Source organism: Candoia aspera, chromosome 3 (genome assembly GCF_035149785.1).
Source record: "Candoia aspera isolate rCanAsp1 chromosome 3, rCanAsp1.hap2, whole genome shotgun sequence".
NCBI classification, from domain to species: domain Eukaryota; kingdom Metazoa; phylum Chordata; class Lepidosauria; order Squamata; family Boidae; genus Candoia; species Candoia aspera.
Window position 1 is genome coordinate 101761023 of NC_086155.1, and position 12859 is coordinate 101773881.

Here is a 12859-nt window from a genome sequence, read left to right on the forward strand (position 1 = left end):
TTCCAGGTGCAGTACATCTGAACACTCCCCCCCAAAAGAGGGGGACACTTGTGACCATTATATGAGTGTGAAAGAGAACAAACTTCCCTGCATAATTCTTTATTCTGCAAGGGGACTGCAATCATGCCACTGAATAGAGCAGGGACTCTATTCATTATTGCAATACACATAAAGGAATTCACTGGAACAAGCAGGTATTTTATAAAATTAAGTACTCTTAACAGGGCAGTTGTTGCATCAGAAATAAAGGGTAGAAGCCCCTTTCATTCCAAAAACTGGCTTTTTGAAATACAGCTACAATTTTGATGTTACTCCTGAATAGAGGACAGATTCTAGACCTGGTCTATGATATCACCGAAGTCCAACTTTATTACAAGATGCAGCCTTGAATATCCTGCCAGTTCTCAAGCCTTGTGGGGCTTTTCAAACAAATGTTCCAACTCCCAGCTGCCCCTTTTAATGCCAGACTGATTTACATTAGAAGAGTCCAAAGAATCGTTATCCGTTTCCCCTTCATCTCCGCAGCCTCTTTCTCTTCTTCCTCCCTTGTTTGCTGTCTGCATCTTCAGGACTGTCAGGAGGGTCTGGCATTACAAAACCGTCCGTCAGTGTATAGTAGACAATTGTAGAGTCTGTTTCAACTATTGCCAGCGTGATGGAAAGTGGGGAATCAGGTTTTGCCAGCACAGTGCGTGTGCTATTCATGATCTCTCTTAACCTGGAAAAAATGGAAGGAAGGAAGGAAGGAAGGAAGGAAGGAAGGAAGGAAGGAAGGAAGGAAGGAAGGAAGGAAGGAAGGTCATCACTCTTGCTCATTTCATTTAAATTTCACCTGAAATTAATTCATCAAATACCCTGAAATAATAATGCCCACCCTGCTTCTAAAAGCTTTATGATTTTTCCAAGGACTGGGTCTCACCAATTATAACGAAGATCTGCTAGAAAACAAAGTTGACAACACTTACGTGTCACAATTCTAGAGATATGAAGGAGTTTCACATTGCCCAGCAATATCTGCAACAAACCACCATGATGCCAAAATGACATGATAATGCAAATGCTGCCATTTCACACTGGCATCCTGACATCTGGTGCAAGTGTGTAAGTTGTGTTATTTGCCTGATGACATTGTCAGATACTGTATGTCATCATTTGTCCCCCTTCCGGTGAAAGCGCGTGCCAACACATCCTGATACAGTTGCACTGTCAGTGGCCATTGGCTAATGACAGCTGTGAAGGTAAGAAGTCAGGGTGGATCAGCTATTAGCCAAGACAATGAAATGGTTCCTCCAAATGCCAGTAGCAGGAAATGAACAACACAGAAGGTGTATCTTTATGATACTTTTTTGGTTTTCTGAAAGGATCTGTTGTCTGTTTTTGGCAAAAAGAAGCTGGACAAATGGAGTTTCTTAATCTGAGATAACAGTGCTCTTCATATATTATTTGCTTCAGTCTACTAAGCCAGTAAGCAGTAGCTAATAGAGAACCATTAGAAGCCTAGATAATAGTACCATGAAATAGCAAACTTCGGTAGGTCCACTGAGAAGTTGGGAGACGTCTAATCCATGCTCTCCCCAGCAACCTCAAACCCCACAATCAAGCATAAAAAGCTCTTTTTCTGTTGTCATTAGGAGTGATGTCCAGCCTATATCTGGCATCCCTAACACCATCTCTTGTGTTTTAACACAAATGTGTATGGCCTGAATCAAATCAGAAGCCCTGTGTGTGGGAAATGAAAGTTTAAATCTTTCCTCTTCCTGTCCCTGTTGTTCATCTTCCTAAATCTCTTATGGTAATTAAAAAGCCATGACAAAGCCTAGATGATGGAAACCTCTTTAGGAAAGCAATTAATTGGGAGATATATTTTTTTTTGGTGCATAGTGATCCTAATCCAAAGTGACAAAAGCCTTCTTCAAGCATTTGTGTGCATTTATGAGGGCTTGAAAATGGGTAGAGGAAAGGAACAAGCACGCTGCCACCACTTCCTAGTTTCTCTGATCTCCCTATGTTCAGTATGGTGGTCTGAAGTAGATCCTACATTTGCTTGAAGGCAAGTACATCTCTCCCTGTGACCCTGGATCCTGCTCTACTATAAACCCAGAGAGCTTACTCATATTTAAGGAAATACAGCTGCCACCAGGCGTGTATGTGTATCTGTGTGTGTTTCTATCTGTGACACACTATGCTTTATTACAAGAAATGAAAAGATAAGTTCTGGTCTTAGTAAAAAGTGCTACTTTAACCCAGAGTCACACTTATAGTGTTATACTAGCCTCTAACACTTCATATGTATGTATTATTTGTTCCCTTTAGTCATTCCAGTAGGGGTAGAATTGATTCCCCAAAATGTAAAAATAAAAACATAAATTTTTCACTTTCAGTTGGGGAAGGGGAGGACTGCAATATTACACTGCCATTCAAACCTGAGCTGAGAGTACTGGGAATGCTGAATTACTCCATAAAAATTTCAGATGTGTTCTTCAGCCACTGCCAAATGACAGTGGACCCCAAAGATTAATGGAAGGTGAAAAGAATGGAGTGGTGCATAATGACATACAAAGCCAAAGGAGTGTGACTGATCACAAGTCCATCGTCCAAAAGACGAATTTTCTTCAAAGAGTTCTGCAATTCTCTATCACTATCCAATTGTTTGTTTCATTGCAGTAAAAATTCCAAAGACATAAAAAGGTGATTTATCACTAGAAACATATAGAATGGTAGTCTAAACTAAGAACTTTTAGTACTTTACAGAGCACAGATCTGTAAGCTAACACACAACTATCCTCTACACCAGGGCCCTCTAGACTAAAGCAGGCAGAAGTTGCTCTGTTAGCCAGCAATTTGGGACCCATTATTCATTAGCAACTAGACAGTTCTTTCCAGTTGTCCCCCATAATGATGTTAGGAGGAAAAAAAATGTTTACCTAGGAAGCAATCGGATAGGATTTGCTATCAACCTGGAATCACCTAACTGATCTTGGCAGATCTCAAAAAGCTGAGACGGGTCAGAGTACTTGGAAGGAATGAAAAGGCAGCAATGACAAACCACTTCCATACTGTCCAAAGAGGCTGCATGGATGTGACCATGAAGTCACCAAGCCAATTCATCCTTGGATATTCTTATCAACCCTGCAATGCTTTAATTTAGGGGTGGGAATCTCAAGACCTCTGCCTATTGCTGAACTGTGGTACCCAATGTCCCTCCCTATTGGCCATGCTGACAAGAAATGCTGGGAAATGTAGTTCAACAGCAGCTGGAGGATCAAAGGATTCTCACCTAACTTTAGCTGTTCCCTCCTTCCCAGCTCACCACACAATACTTCTAATTCCCTAAATGACAAGAATCAGCTCATTTCCTTATTTTCTATCCTTTCCCATTTCCACCAAGTCTTATAAAGTGTACTAATTCCCATCCACATAAATCAGCTTCCTTCATATAGTCATATGAGTGCTACATTTGAAATCTTAATTGCTTCTATGCCCCTCTGCAGTTATATAAGTTCAGGCATATTCTTTTCAACTGAGACCAAGTTAAAAAAACCAAAAACCAAAACAGGGAGTCAGTAGCAAAGATGTCACTGTTATTTCACCTGAAACAGGAATGTGCTAGTTGACTGTCTACTCCCTGCTGGTTATGATTTATGTGAATATTCTATAAGGGAAGTTATCTCTGGAACTAAGGAAGTCAGCACTTCTGACACCCTCAGGCATCACTGTTGGGGTGGAATTCTTGCTACAAAAGTTATTTGTGAAAGGAACAGAGAAGGGAATCAGACTGTGAAGCTCTTTATCTATAAATACACTGAATGCATTGTATGGCACATCTGCCATGAATGGGGATTTTGACAAGCTCTGCGTTGAACCGACAGAACAATGCAGAGACTGGGCAAGCTGATTTTCTACTTGAAAAGCCCTGCAGGGCCAAATATGGAAATCCCAGTGGGAAAGGGGAGATGGAGGCATATTTCCATATTACCTATCCCTTCATTATTTTAATATATATATAAGTAGATTTATGAGAAAATATTAACATCTTTAAGAGATGTCCCTATAAATCTACACACACACACACACACACACACACACGAATATTATGTTGAATTATGTTCCAAAAATCAGAAATCTGACTGTTTTTGAGGAACGTTGGTTGCATCAAACAAGGGGAATTGCTGAGAGAATAATTTGATGAAATGGGAAGCACCATTATTCGAGGTATTAAGGACTGGATTCAAAGATGTGTAACCTTTCCATTTTTGAAAAGGCATTTTTTTTATAATCAGAAATGATGCAATATGTTTCCCTTTGGCACAGGTTTCATGGTATTTTACAACAATAGTATTTGTTTCTTTTTAATTTGAAATGTTAATATTTTACTTAACGCTAGATATACAAGTGACATGACTATATGAACCCTATTCATATTTTTCTGTTTTTCTGTTTTCCTTGTTATTGTTTTTATTGTGTTCTTTACTTTTGTTTACAGTTTGTTTTCACATATGTTTTAATTGGTTGCGTTATTTTTTGTATTTTTAAAAAACTTGTAATAAATAAAAGTTTTTAAAAAGTTACCTGCACCTTCTAACACTCATCTGAAGATCAGCCCCAATTAGGTAACTGCTTTGAATGCAAAAATCTTACAGGAAAGGAGGGGGTAGGAATGAAAAAGAATATTAAAGGGCAGCATTTATTACTTAATTTTGAAAGTAAAGCCAAATAGAACCTGGGGCCTTCTGCTCATTCTCATTTACTCTGATTGCTATAATTTTCAATTATTTAGAGTACAGTTCTATGCCCAACCACTCTGAAAAATGTCCTCTTGATTTCAAAGGATTTACTTCATACCCATAAATGTCTTACTGGAAAGGTGAGGCTGTCTCAGAGTTTTTCTACTTCTTCAAACCTGGGTTTCTCTCAAGGGCATCAATGTCTTGTGTCTCTTATGCCTTTTGGGCTCCATGAAGCTACAACAGGGGCCGGCACCCTTTTCAAGTGGAAGCATGATTGCACATTGTTGTGTGATCAGATACATGTGTGTTTGTGTGTGTATATTTTACATGAGAACACAGAACTCTCACATGATTTGGCAAGCATGAGATTTCAATATTTTACTTAATTAAAAAGAACCTGGTTAGAAGTTTTCAGCACCTCTTTGCTGCCCTTTAGATTTTTGCAGCTCCAGTCTGGTAGCCCTAACTTTAAGTATGCAAGATGATGAGCACATTCGATTAGGAAGAAATCCTGTTGTAGCCACATTGGGTTGCTGGGCACAAAACCTTCATCCAACAGAAACCAAACACAGAAAGGAGCAGTCTTGAGTGAAATTATACATTTAAATATTTGCTGAACTAAAAAGATTGACCACCAACTGATCTTTCAATCACTGCCTCCCAGGAATGGGTGTCTTTCATTCAGATGCCAAAGGCAGAGCCAACAGAGTCTCCACAGTACAGATTTACAGACACAGAACATGAAAACATAATGAAGCTGTAGAAGAAGTATGAATGATTTCAGGAGTTGGCAACATACTTTTGGGCTACAACTCTTCCCCCTGACTGAGGCTTATGGGAGGAACAGCTCAAAATTTCTGGAGGGCACCTATTTATCTGTCCCTGCTTATGACCCCAATCAATAAAAACAAATTTTACTAAAAAATACATATATTCATTGGTCCATTAAAAATGATTCAGAAGGAATAAGAGCTTTCCAATGACACTGAATGCACACTTGGAAGTCCACTGGGTTGTATGAATACAGTTTCCAGCATACCAGGTATGTTCCATAATTTGGCGCTAAACCGGGAAATCAGATAGAGAATTCCCATTGTTTGTAATTGCCATAATGAAACTTATATACAGTCCCTAATGCTACTAGCCAGTGGTGTATCCTTCACTTCCCCTTTTTGCACAGTCTAGTTATCTGTTCTACTCCCCTAATCTTGTTGTGCAATACATGTGCACTAGCTTATAATAGCAAGCAATAGCAGACAATGAAGACGACAACACTGTGCATTAAGCAAAGCTGCATTTTGCAATCTGTACAGATTATGCACATTGAAATTACTCTATATAAATCAGTCATGGGGAGAAGCCCAGAATTGTCTAGCCCACCTTTCTACTCATCCTCTCACATACCACCTCTCAATTACTAGAAGGGTACTGCACTAAAGGGTACCACATTTGCAAATGTCTGTTTTCCAGGGATGACATTTCTGTCTGCACATAACATTTTTAAGGAGTTCTGTATGCTGGGTACTCAATGGGCATATTCAGAAAACCTGATACATTTATTGCTTTTCCCTTTTTCTCTCCCCACCCATAGAAGAAAAGGATGGTAACCGGTATGAGGAGTGAACCCCCACTTCTTTGTTATCACTACATGGTGAGGGGAGAGGATGGGAAGGAGAGAAGCTAATAGATTGAGAAGAGCTGCTGAAAAGCTAGAAGCAGCTGGCAAATGAGGCAGGAAAACGTTTGGCAAGGCAGAAGGCCAGGCTGGTTGGCTTTTCTGGAAGTTGCAGTCCCACCACATCCAGCAGACACCAGTTTGGGAAAGGCTGGTCTAAGGTCTCACGAGGCATCACAAAGCAAAACTGTAGTATATAAACAGTCTTGAACATGGCTATCCTCTGTTCTGCTCAATTAGACAATGTGGTGTAGTAGTGAAGGTGTTGTATTCGAACCAAGGAGATCCAGACTGAAGTTCCCTTTCAACCATGGAATTAACAGGTGATAACATTCTTACTCCAGGATGAAATAAGAAAATCTCCTGATATACAGTACATTTATACCACTGTGAGCTTCCAGAGAGCTCCCATTTAGATCAAGTGTAATATAAATACAATAAACAAATAAATAATGCAACCCCCCCAGCCCTCTGCAGACATTCACCTCTCATGGCTGAATGATACGTGGGCAGGAGTTGGCACCACTACCTGCAAAGGCTCAGTTTCTTTCTCACGTCCATGGAGACATACCAGCTGGAACTCTGCTAGCCCAGTGAAGGATACCTCGTGCCAGTTCCTAACTGAAGGGTATAGCAGAGAGTAACAAAAACAGAATGAACTATCAACAACGATGATAATTTTTCCATTGAAGGACCTCAGTGTTCTAGCTGGCATTTATATATTTAGTTACTGTGGTCTTACATACCTCAAGGATATGAATTAATTATATCTGCCTCTCTCTGTTCCTTCAACTACATTTGGTCTCTTTCTCTCTTTAATTTCACAACAACTTTCTGAAATGGCTAGTCTGAGCAATAGTGATTTACCTAAAGCCACTTAGTAAGCTGCTTGTCCAAATAGAGAAGTTTGGCAGGATTTCTTGATGCTATACCAAGAGAGAAGAAACCTGTGGCGCTCCAAATATTGCTGATCGACATCTTCTAGCACCTCTCCCAATTTGTTAGGTGGGCTATGGATATTTGAAATTGCAGTTTAGTAAACCTGGAAGCAACAGAATCTCTGCATCATGAGTATGTTGATGACAGAGAATTTACAGGGGTGTACCAACCCCCCAAAAGTGCTAATCATGTGTGACTGCAAGCTATGGCCTATTCAACTAATCAGAATTGTGCATGTGCTATAGTGTGATTCCAGGAGTGGTAACTGCAACACATCAAGAAGACATCAGTCAGTGGCAATAGAGCATATTTGCGTTCCACTATCTGGTGCATATTGAATAAGCGGGCATCATGTATGCATGCCTGACATTATGTTCATAGACATTTTTTTAATCGTATGGCATAGCAGTTCGGTGTTCATGCTGCTTTTTCTTGCTGAGAAATCCTTGTGAGGTCCAGCAGCCAGATGTGTAGACTATTTAGCCGTAACAAGTCACGTTGCCCGGGGTGCACCATGAGGAGGCTAGTCTACACTGCACCAAGTCGGGCCGAGAGAAAGTGACTGGCCCAGCTGGCTTTCATGCCTAAGGTAGGACTAGAACTCACAGACTCCTGGTTTCTAGCCCAGAACCTTAACCACTAGGCCAAACTGGCTCTCTACATATAATAGTAGTGGGCAATTTTTCAGAGTAATGTCCTAGTAGACCCCTTTGAGAGCAGGAAGGGCACATACTAATGCTTTCTCTCCAATACACAAGCAAGGGCACTAAAGAGGGTGGACAGGCTTTTTTTTTCACCTTCCAACCACTCCAATTATTCCAGTTTCTTCACTACTTTTAACAGAGGGAAGTAACATTCTTCCCCAGGAATGTAGTATGTGTATGTGAGCCTGTAGGTGCACTTGTATATGCAGTGCTAAGATTCACCCAGGGATTCTGAAGTTGGGAGGGCTTATAGGCATTTCAGGTAACTGGGATCCCAGTCTTCAACAGGGTATGGGTTTAAAGCTGTAGCTTCAGAAATCCAGGGATTTCATGAAGCACATGAAGACTAGTCTTGGCATTTGTTTGTACGTACAGCACCTACCACAGCACCTTTCCCCTGAACTTTATAGGTTGCCCTTTATGGTATCTCCACTAACTTACCTTCTAGGAGGTCCAAGTAAACTAAGAAAGCAGCATACACCCCTCTACTGTCAGCCACTTCCAATGACATCATCTGTGTGAACTGAAACAGACAACAGTGAGCAATAGATGTAAAAGCTATTAACAGAGTCTACAGAAATTATACTCTATGCAACAAAAACCAAACAGAATTGTATCCACAATCTCTGAAAATATTTTCCCATCAACTACAGGGTTTTTTTTGGCAGAACTCCAAGAGAAGCACAGCACACACACACTAAGAAATGGGGGAGGGGGAAAGGCTGGTGAAAATATTTAAAGCTAATGAAGTCTGTTAAAAGACTTGCAGATTGTGTTTTAAATGCCAATAAAACTATCCTCCAAAAATTGTAGCTGCAGGGAATAATTTAGCAACCCGGATGGTTCATAAAACAGGTTTAGTTCTGTCTTAAGCTTCTGGGCTGGAACTGATTTATTTCTGTATTTTACTTAGCACCTGGCACAAGAAGAGGTTATGGACGATTGTGCCAGAATCCAGCCATGGAAGGATTTGGCCCAAGGAGGGTGTGTGTCTCTTGTTAACTGGATGTGGGCTGTTGCTGCTGGAACCTAAGCAACATCTGGAGCTCAAAATCTGGAGCAGAAAACCAGACAAAAGCATAAAGTCAGCATATTATTGTTATTATATGTCAAAATACTTCTACTGTTACTACTACTGTACTACTGATACCATCATACTCTTCTTGTTGCTTATGCCAATAGGGAATAGAGCAGTGAGCATTTTATTACTGCTGTTGTTGTTGTTATGAGGATGACGTCCAGATATTTCCCGCCAGCTGCCCATGAGAGAGACGAAGATTGTAGTATCTTATTTTCTTTTGGCCTGCATGCACAGTTCAAAGTAAATTGCCAGATTCAGACCCAGCCTATTCTGATGAACATCTAGCAACAATCTTCCTAAGGTGCTATGGCAAATTTCACCCACATCTGGCACAGTATAATGCTTCAGCCAATTTTTAGAGCAAAATATCTTCTGTATCTTAAGAATTTAAAATCCAAGACCGACTGTATTGTAAATCTCATATTTTACAGGCTTGAGTAGACTAATGCATTCCTAGCCCTCAGATTATTTGTGTTATACAAGCAGCAAAATAAGTGCTCTTTCAACAGAGCAAAGTCCTAAGAAGGGGTTATTATGGTAAAACTCACAACAGATCATGGGAATTCCGTATTCTGTCAAAAATCTGCTTGCTAATCTAAATTTAGAAAGAAAGTATTGTCAAGAGTTCTGAACTTGCACATACCAAACCATACACACGCAAAGATCACCTGTTAAAAATAATTGTTTTTTGAGTTTATGATTTTATTGCAGAAATTTTTAACAAAGTAAAAACCATAAAAGAAAATAAAGATAGTAAAGGAAAACAGTAAATAGTAAAAAAGGAAATGGAAACGGAAGTGGAAAAGGAAAAGGAAAAGGAAAAGGAAAGAAAGATTATAAAGAAGCTTCCGATCTTCTTGACAGCAGTTATAAATACATTTATATTTTGCCCCCTCTCTCTAAAGTTACATCATAATTTCCTTCTTTCTATAAGCTACCCTTTCTAACCTTCAAAAATTCCATTTCAAATAACATAATTAAATATCAGTCCTTTTAACCACATATTTTCCCACTGTTCCATCAGCATATTGTGTCCAAAGTTCTTAGCCTATTTTATCATACAGCCTTCCACTTTCTTCCTTTTCAAATTGCAATAAAAGTTTATACATTTTAGCAGTTATATGTTCGTCATTTGTATATAGTTCATCTTCAACTTCTGTCTTCTGCTGCTTAATTCCAAATGTCCTATTATCCACCTTAAATCTTTCTCAACTGTGCATACGAAAACCATTGAAAACTAAATCCCTCTGCAGTCAATTGCTCTCCTGATTTCATCTTAAATTCTCCATGTTCCTGTTCTAACAACTCTCAATAAGTTAACCATTTATCTTTACCTACTGTTTCTTTCCTGTAACATGGTTCTTGTTCTGAGACCCATAAAGGTATTTTTGGGCACAATCTGAGTTTATATCTGTTGCTGTTTTTGACCTTTAAAGCCCTAAACAGCTTAGGACCAGGTGACCTGAAGGAACCCTTCTCTCGTATGTACCAACCGAGACCTTAAAATCATCTAATTAGGCCCTCCTCCAAGTCCTGTCACCAAAAGAGGTGACATGGGCTTTGATGACATCCCATTTATGGAATTACCACCCCAGAGAGACTCAACTGGCACGCACACTAGCATCGTTTAAGTAGCAGGTGAAGACCTTTTTATTTTTCTAGGCTTTTTAATTGACTTTTAATTCTTAATTTCTGAATGACTGCCATGCTGCTGCCTATTTTATATGGTGTTTTTATTTTATATTTTATTTGACATTATCTATGTTTTTATTCAGATTCTGTTTTTAGTGTCTTTTATTGTAAACTGCCCAGAGAGCTTCAGCTATTGGGTAGTAAGTAAATAAGTTACCTGTCAACCAATTCCACTGGTTTCTTCTTATAGAGCAACCAACTTTTCATATTAAAAAAGCACCCTATTTTTTTTCAGACTGGCAATCGGTACGTAATCTTATTTTTTATTTTTGCTCCAGAATATTTTTTTTCTGTTTATATGCTTCTCCCTTCATTCTTGTACAATATCTTCATGGTGATAAATTACAGATTACATTAAGTTTATTGACACATGGCCATGATAAAGCACATCAGTTCCTTTTCCCCTTCCTCCAGGTCAGACTTGGTCAAGTACCAATTGATACCAAAGTACCAGTTCTGGGGTCCTTTTCCCCTCTTTGCTTTAGGTAAGTGCTATCACCTTGGGATGTGTAATGTTGCTGGACAAGGACTGCAGAGTCTTTAAAATACAGTTCATCCCCAGGGACAGTGTGCCGTATCATTAGTGGTGTGGTCAAGCCCCTTCAGCGCCAAGATCCATCTCTGCAGTTATTCTTTTCTTTTCTTTTTGGAGACTGAAAACACTGAATGACCATTTCAAATTTGCATGTGGTCAGAGGTCCAACATAAAATAGGTTATGTTTTCATTTAGTTTACGTTTTTAGCTTTCGTTCAGGATTCTGCTTATGGCACATACACACCACTCCTCGTCCTAGAACAGTATATTATTGTTATATATGTCTTCTTTTATTACTCATCAACGACAAAAACACCTTCCCCCTTTCAACACTACATTTCTAAATTTTATTTTAGCATACTTGGAGCTGTCGATCAGATGTCCCCAAAAACTTTGGGCTTTACGGCAAACGAACGGTACATTTCCCAGGAACTTAACGAGACCCCTACTTTGCTAGATGAGAAAGCCAGGTATCAAGAGGGAGATTTTTGTTCCCCCAGTTCGTCTTCCACTAACCGTAGGATGAGTAGCCAGCCAGTTCTCTCGCAGGGCCCATTTCCCGGGATTTGGGGCTTCCTTCTCCTGACCAAATAATCCGGAGCGTCCAGCGACCGAACCTCCCTCCTCCTTTGCTCCGTCTCCGGAGCGGCTCTCCGACGCTTCCATTCCCTATTCGCGTGTCATTCAGCTTCGTTCCGCTTGGTGTTGCAACACAATAGTTCCTCCGCCAAACTTTCACACGAGTTTTATGGTTCCGCTTTTCAGCAAGCAAATGTATCATTCCCAAGAATAGGATTTTTTTCCTTATCTCTTTCTCACTTTTTAAATTTCTTCTTGCAAACTCCGATTTAAAAAAATTAACCAGATTAAACCTTTTTTTTTAGCAGCCCTTGATTTGCAAGACACTCATATTTTTGAGAGGACAACACAGAATGAGATAAATCTATGCACCTCAAACGTATTAGAATTAGGACCCTACCACTAAATTCATTCTGCCTTCTTTCACGCTCACCAAGGCTGAATATATCTTAAACAGCATGAGGTGTCTTCTCAAGTAGCTTACTTTAAGTGTCCTGGAAGGACAATAAATTGTTAATGATTTAATGGAGGGATTAAAGCTTGTAGATTACTATGTTTAGCCTACCCAAATAATTTTTTTTCTATTTTGGAAGTCTAGAAATTTTAAATAAAGGGTAAAATACTGAATTTCACAGGCATGTGTATTTCTACAGACCCTTCAGGGACTACAGGTCATTACATGCTACATACTAGACTAGTGGAGATGTTGAAAACCTATGGATATTTCCAAAAGACAAATTGGTGGTCACTGTCAATAGATTGCCACTGTCTGGTAATGGACATGATGAATAGATGTCACTTGTTATTCTCTGCCAAAAGGGCAGTTTTAAAAGCTCAACTGCATTAAAAACCCTGTTTCACAAGTACATTAATCAAGAAAATTACAATGTTATTGAAATTTCTGACATTAAAATAATTTTAACAGAT

At 39.4% G+C, this 12859-nt stretch overlaps 1 protein-coding gene across 2 annotated transcripts; it reads right to left on the minus strand.

Moving 5' to 3' along the window:
* Nucleotides 1–204: 204 nt before the first annotated feature.
* Nucleotides 205–12047, minus strand: TSEN15 (tRNA splicing endonuclease subunit 15). 2 transcript variants are annotated; one of them, XM_063298430.1, is made up of 5 exons: nucleotides 11870–11990; nucleotides 9196–9348; nucleotides 8487–8568; nucleotides 6888–7023; nucleotides 205–718 (listed from the first exon to the last, which is right to left on the minus strand). In XM_063298430.1, the coding sequence occupies exons 2-5, from the start codon at nucleotides 9307–9309 to the stop codon at nucleotides 514–516; spliced, it is 537 nt and encodes a 178-aa protein (XP_063154500.1). In that variant the 5' UTR covers nucleotides 9310–9348; nucleotides 11870–11990; the 3' UTR covers nucleotides 205–513. The 2 variants fall into 2 exon arrangements, with proteins under 2 accessions (XP_063154500.1, XP_063154499.1); XM_063298429.1 differs by lacking the exon at nucleotides 9196–9348 and having other exon boundaries at nucleotides 11870–12047.
* Nucleotides 12048–12859: the final 812 nt, after the last annotated feature.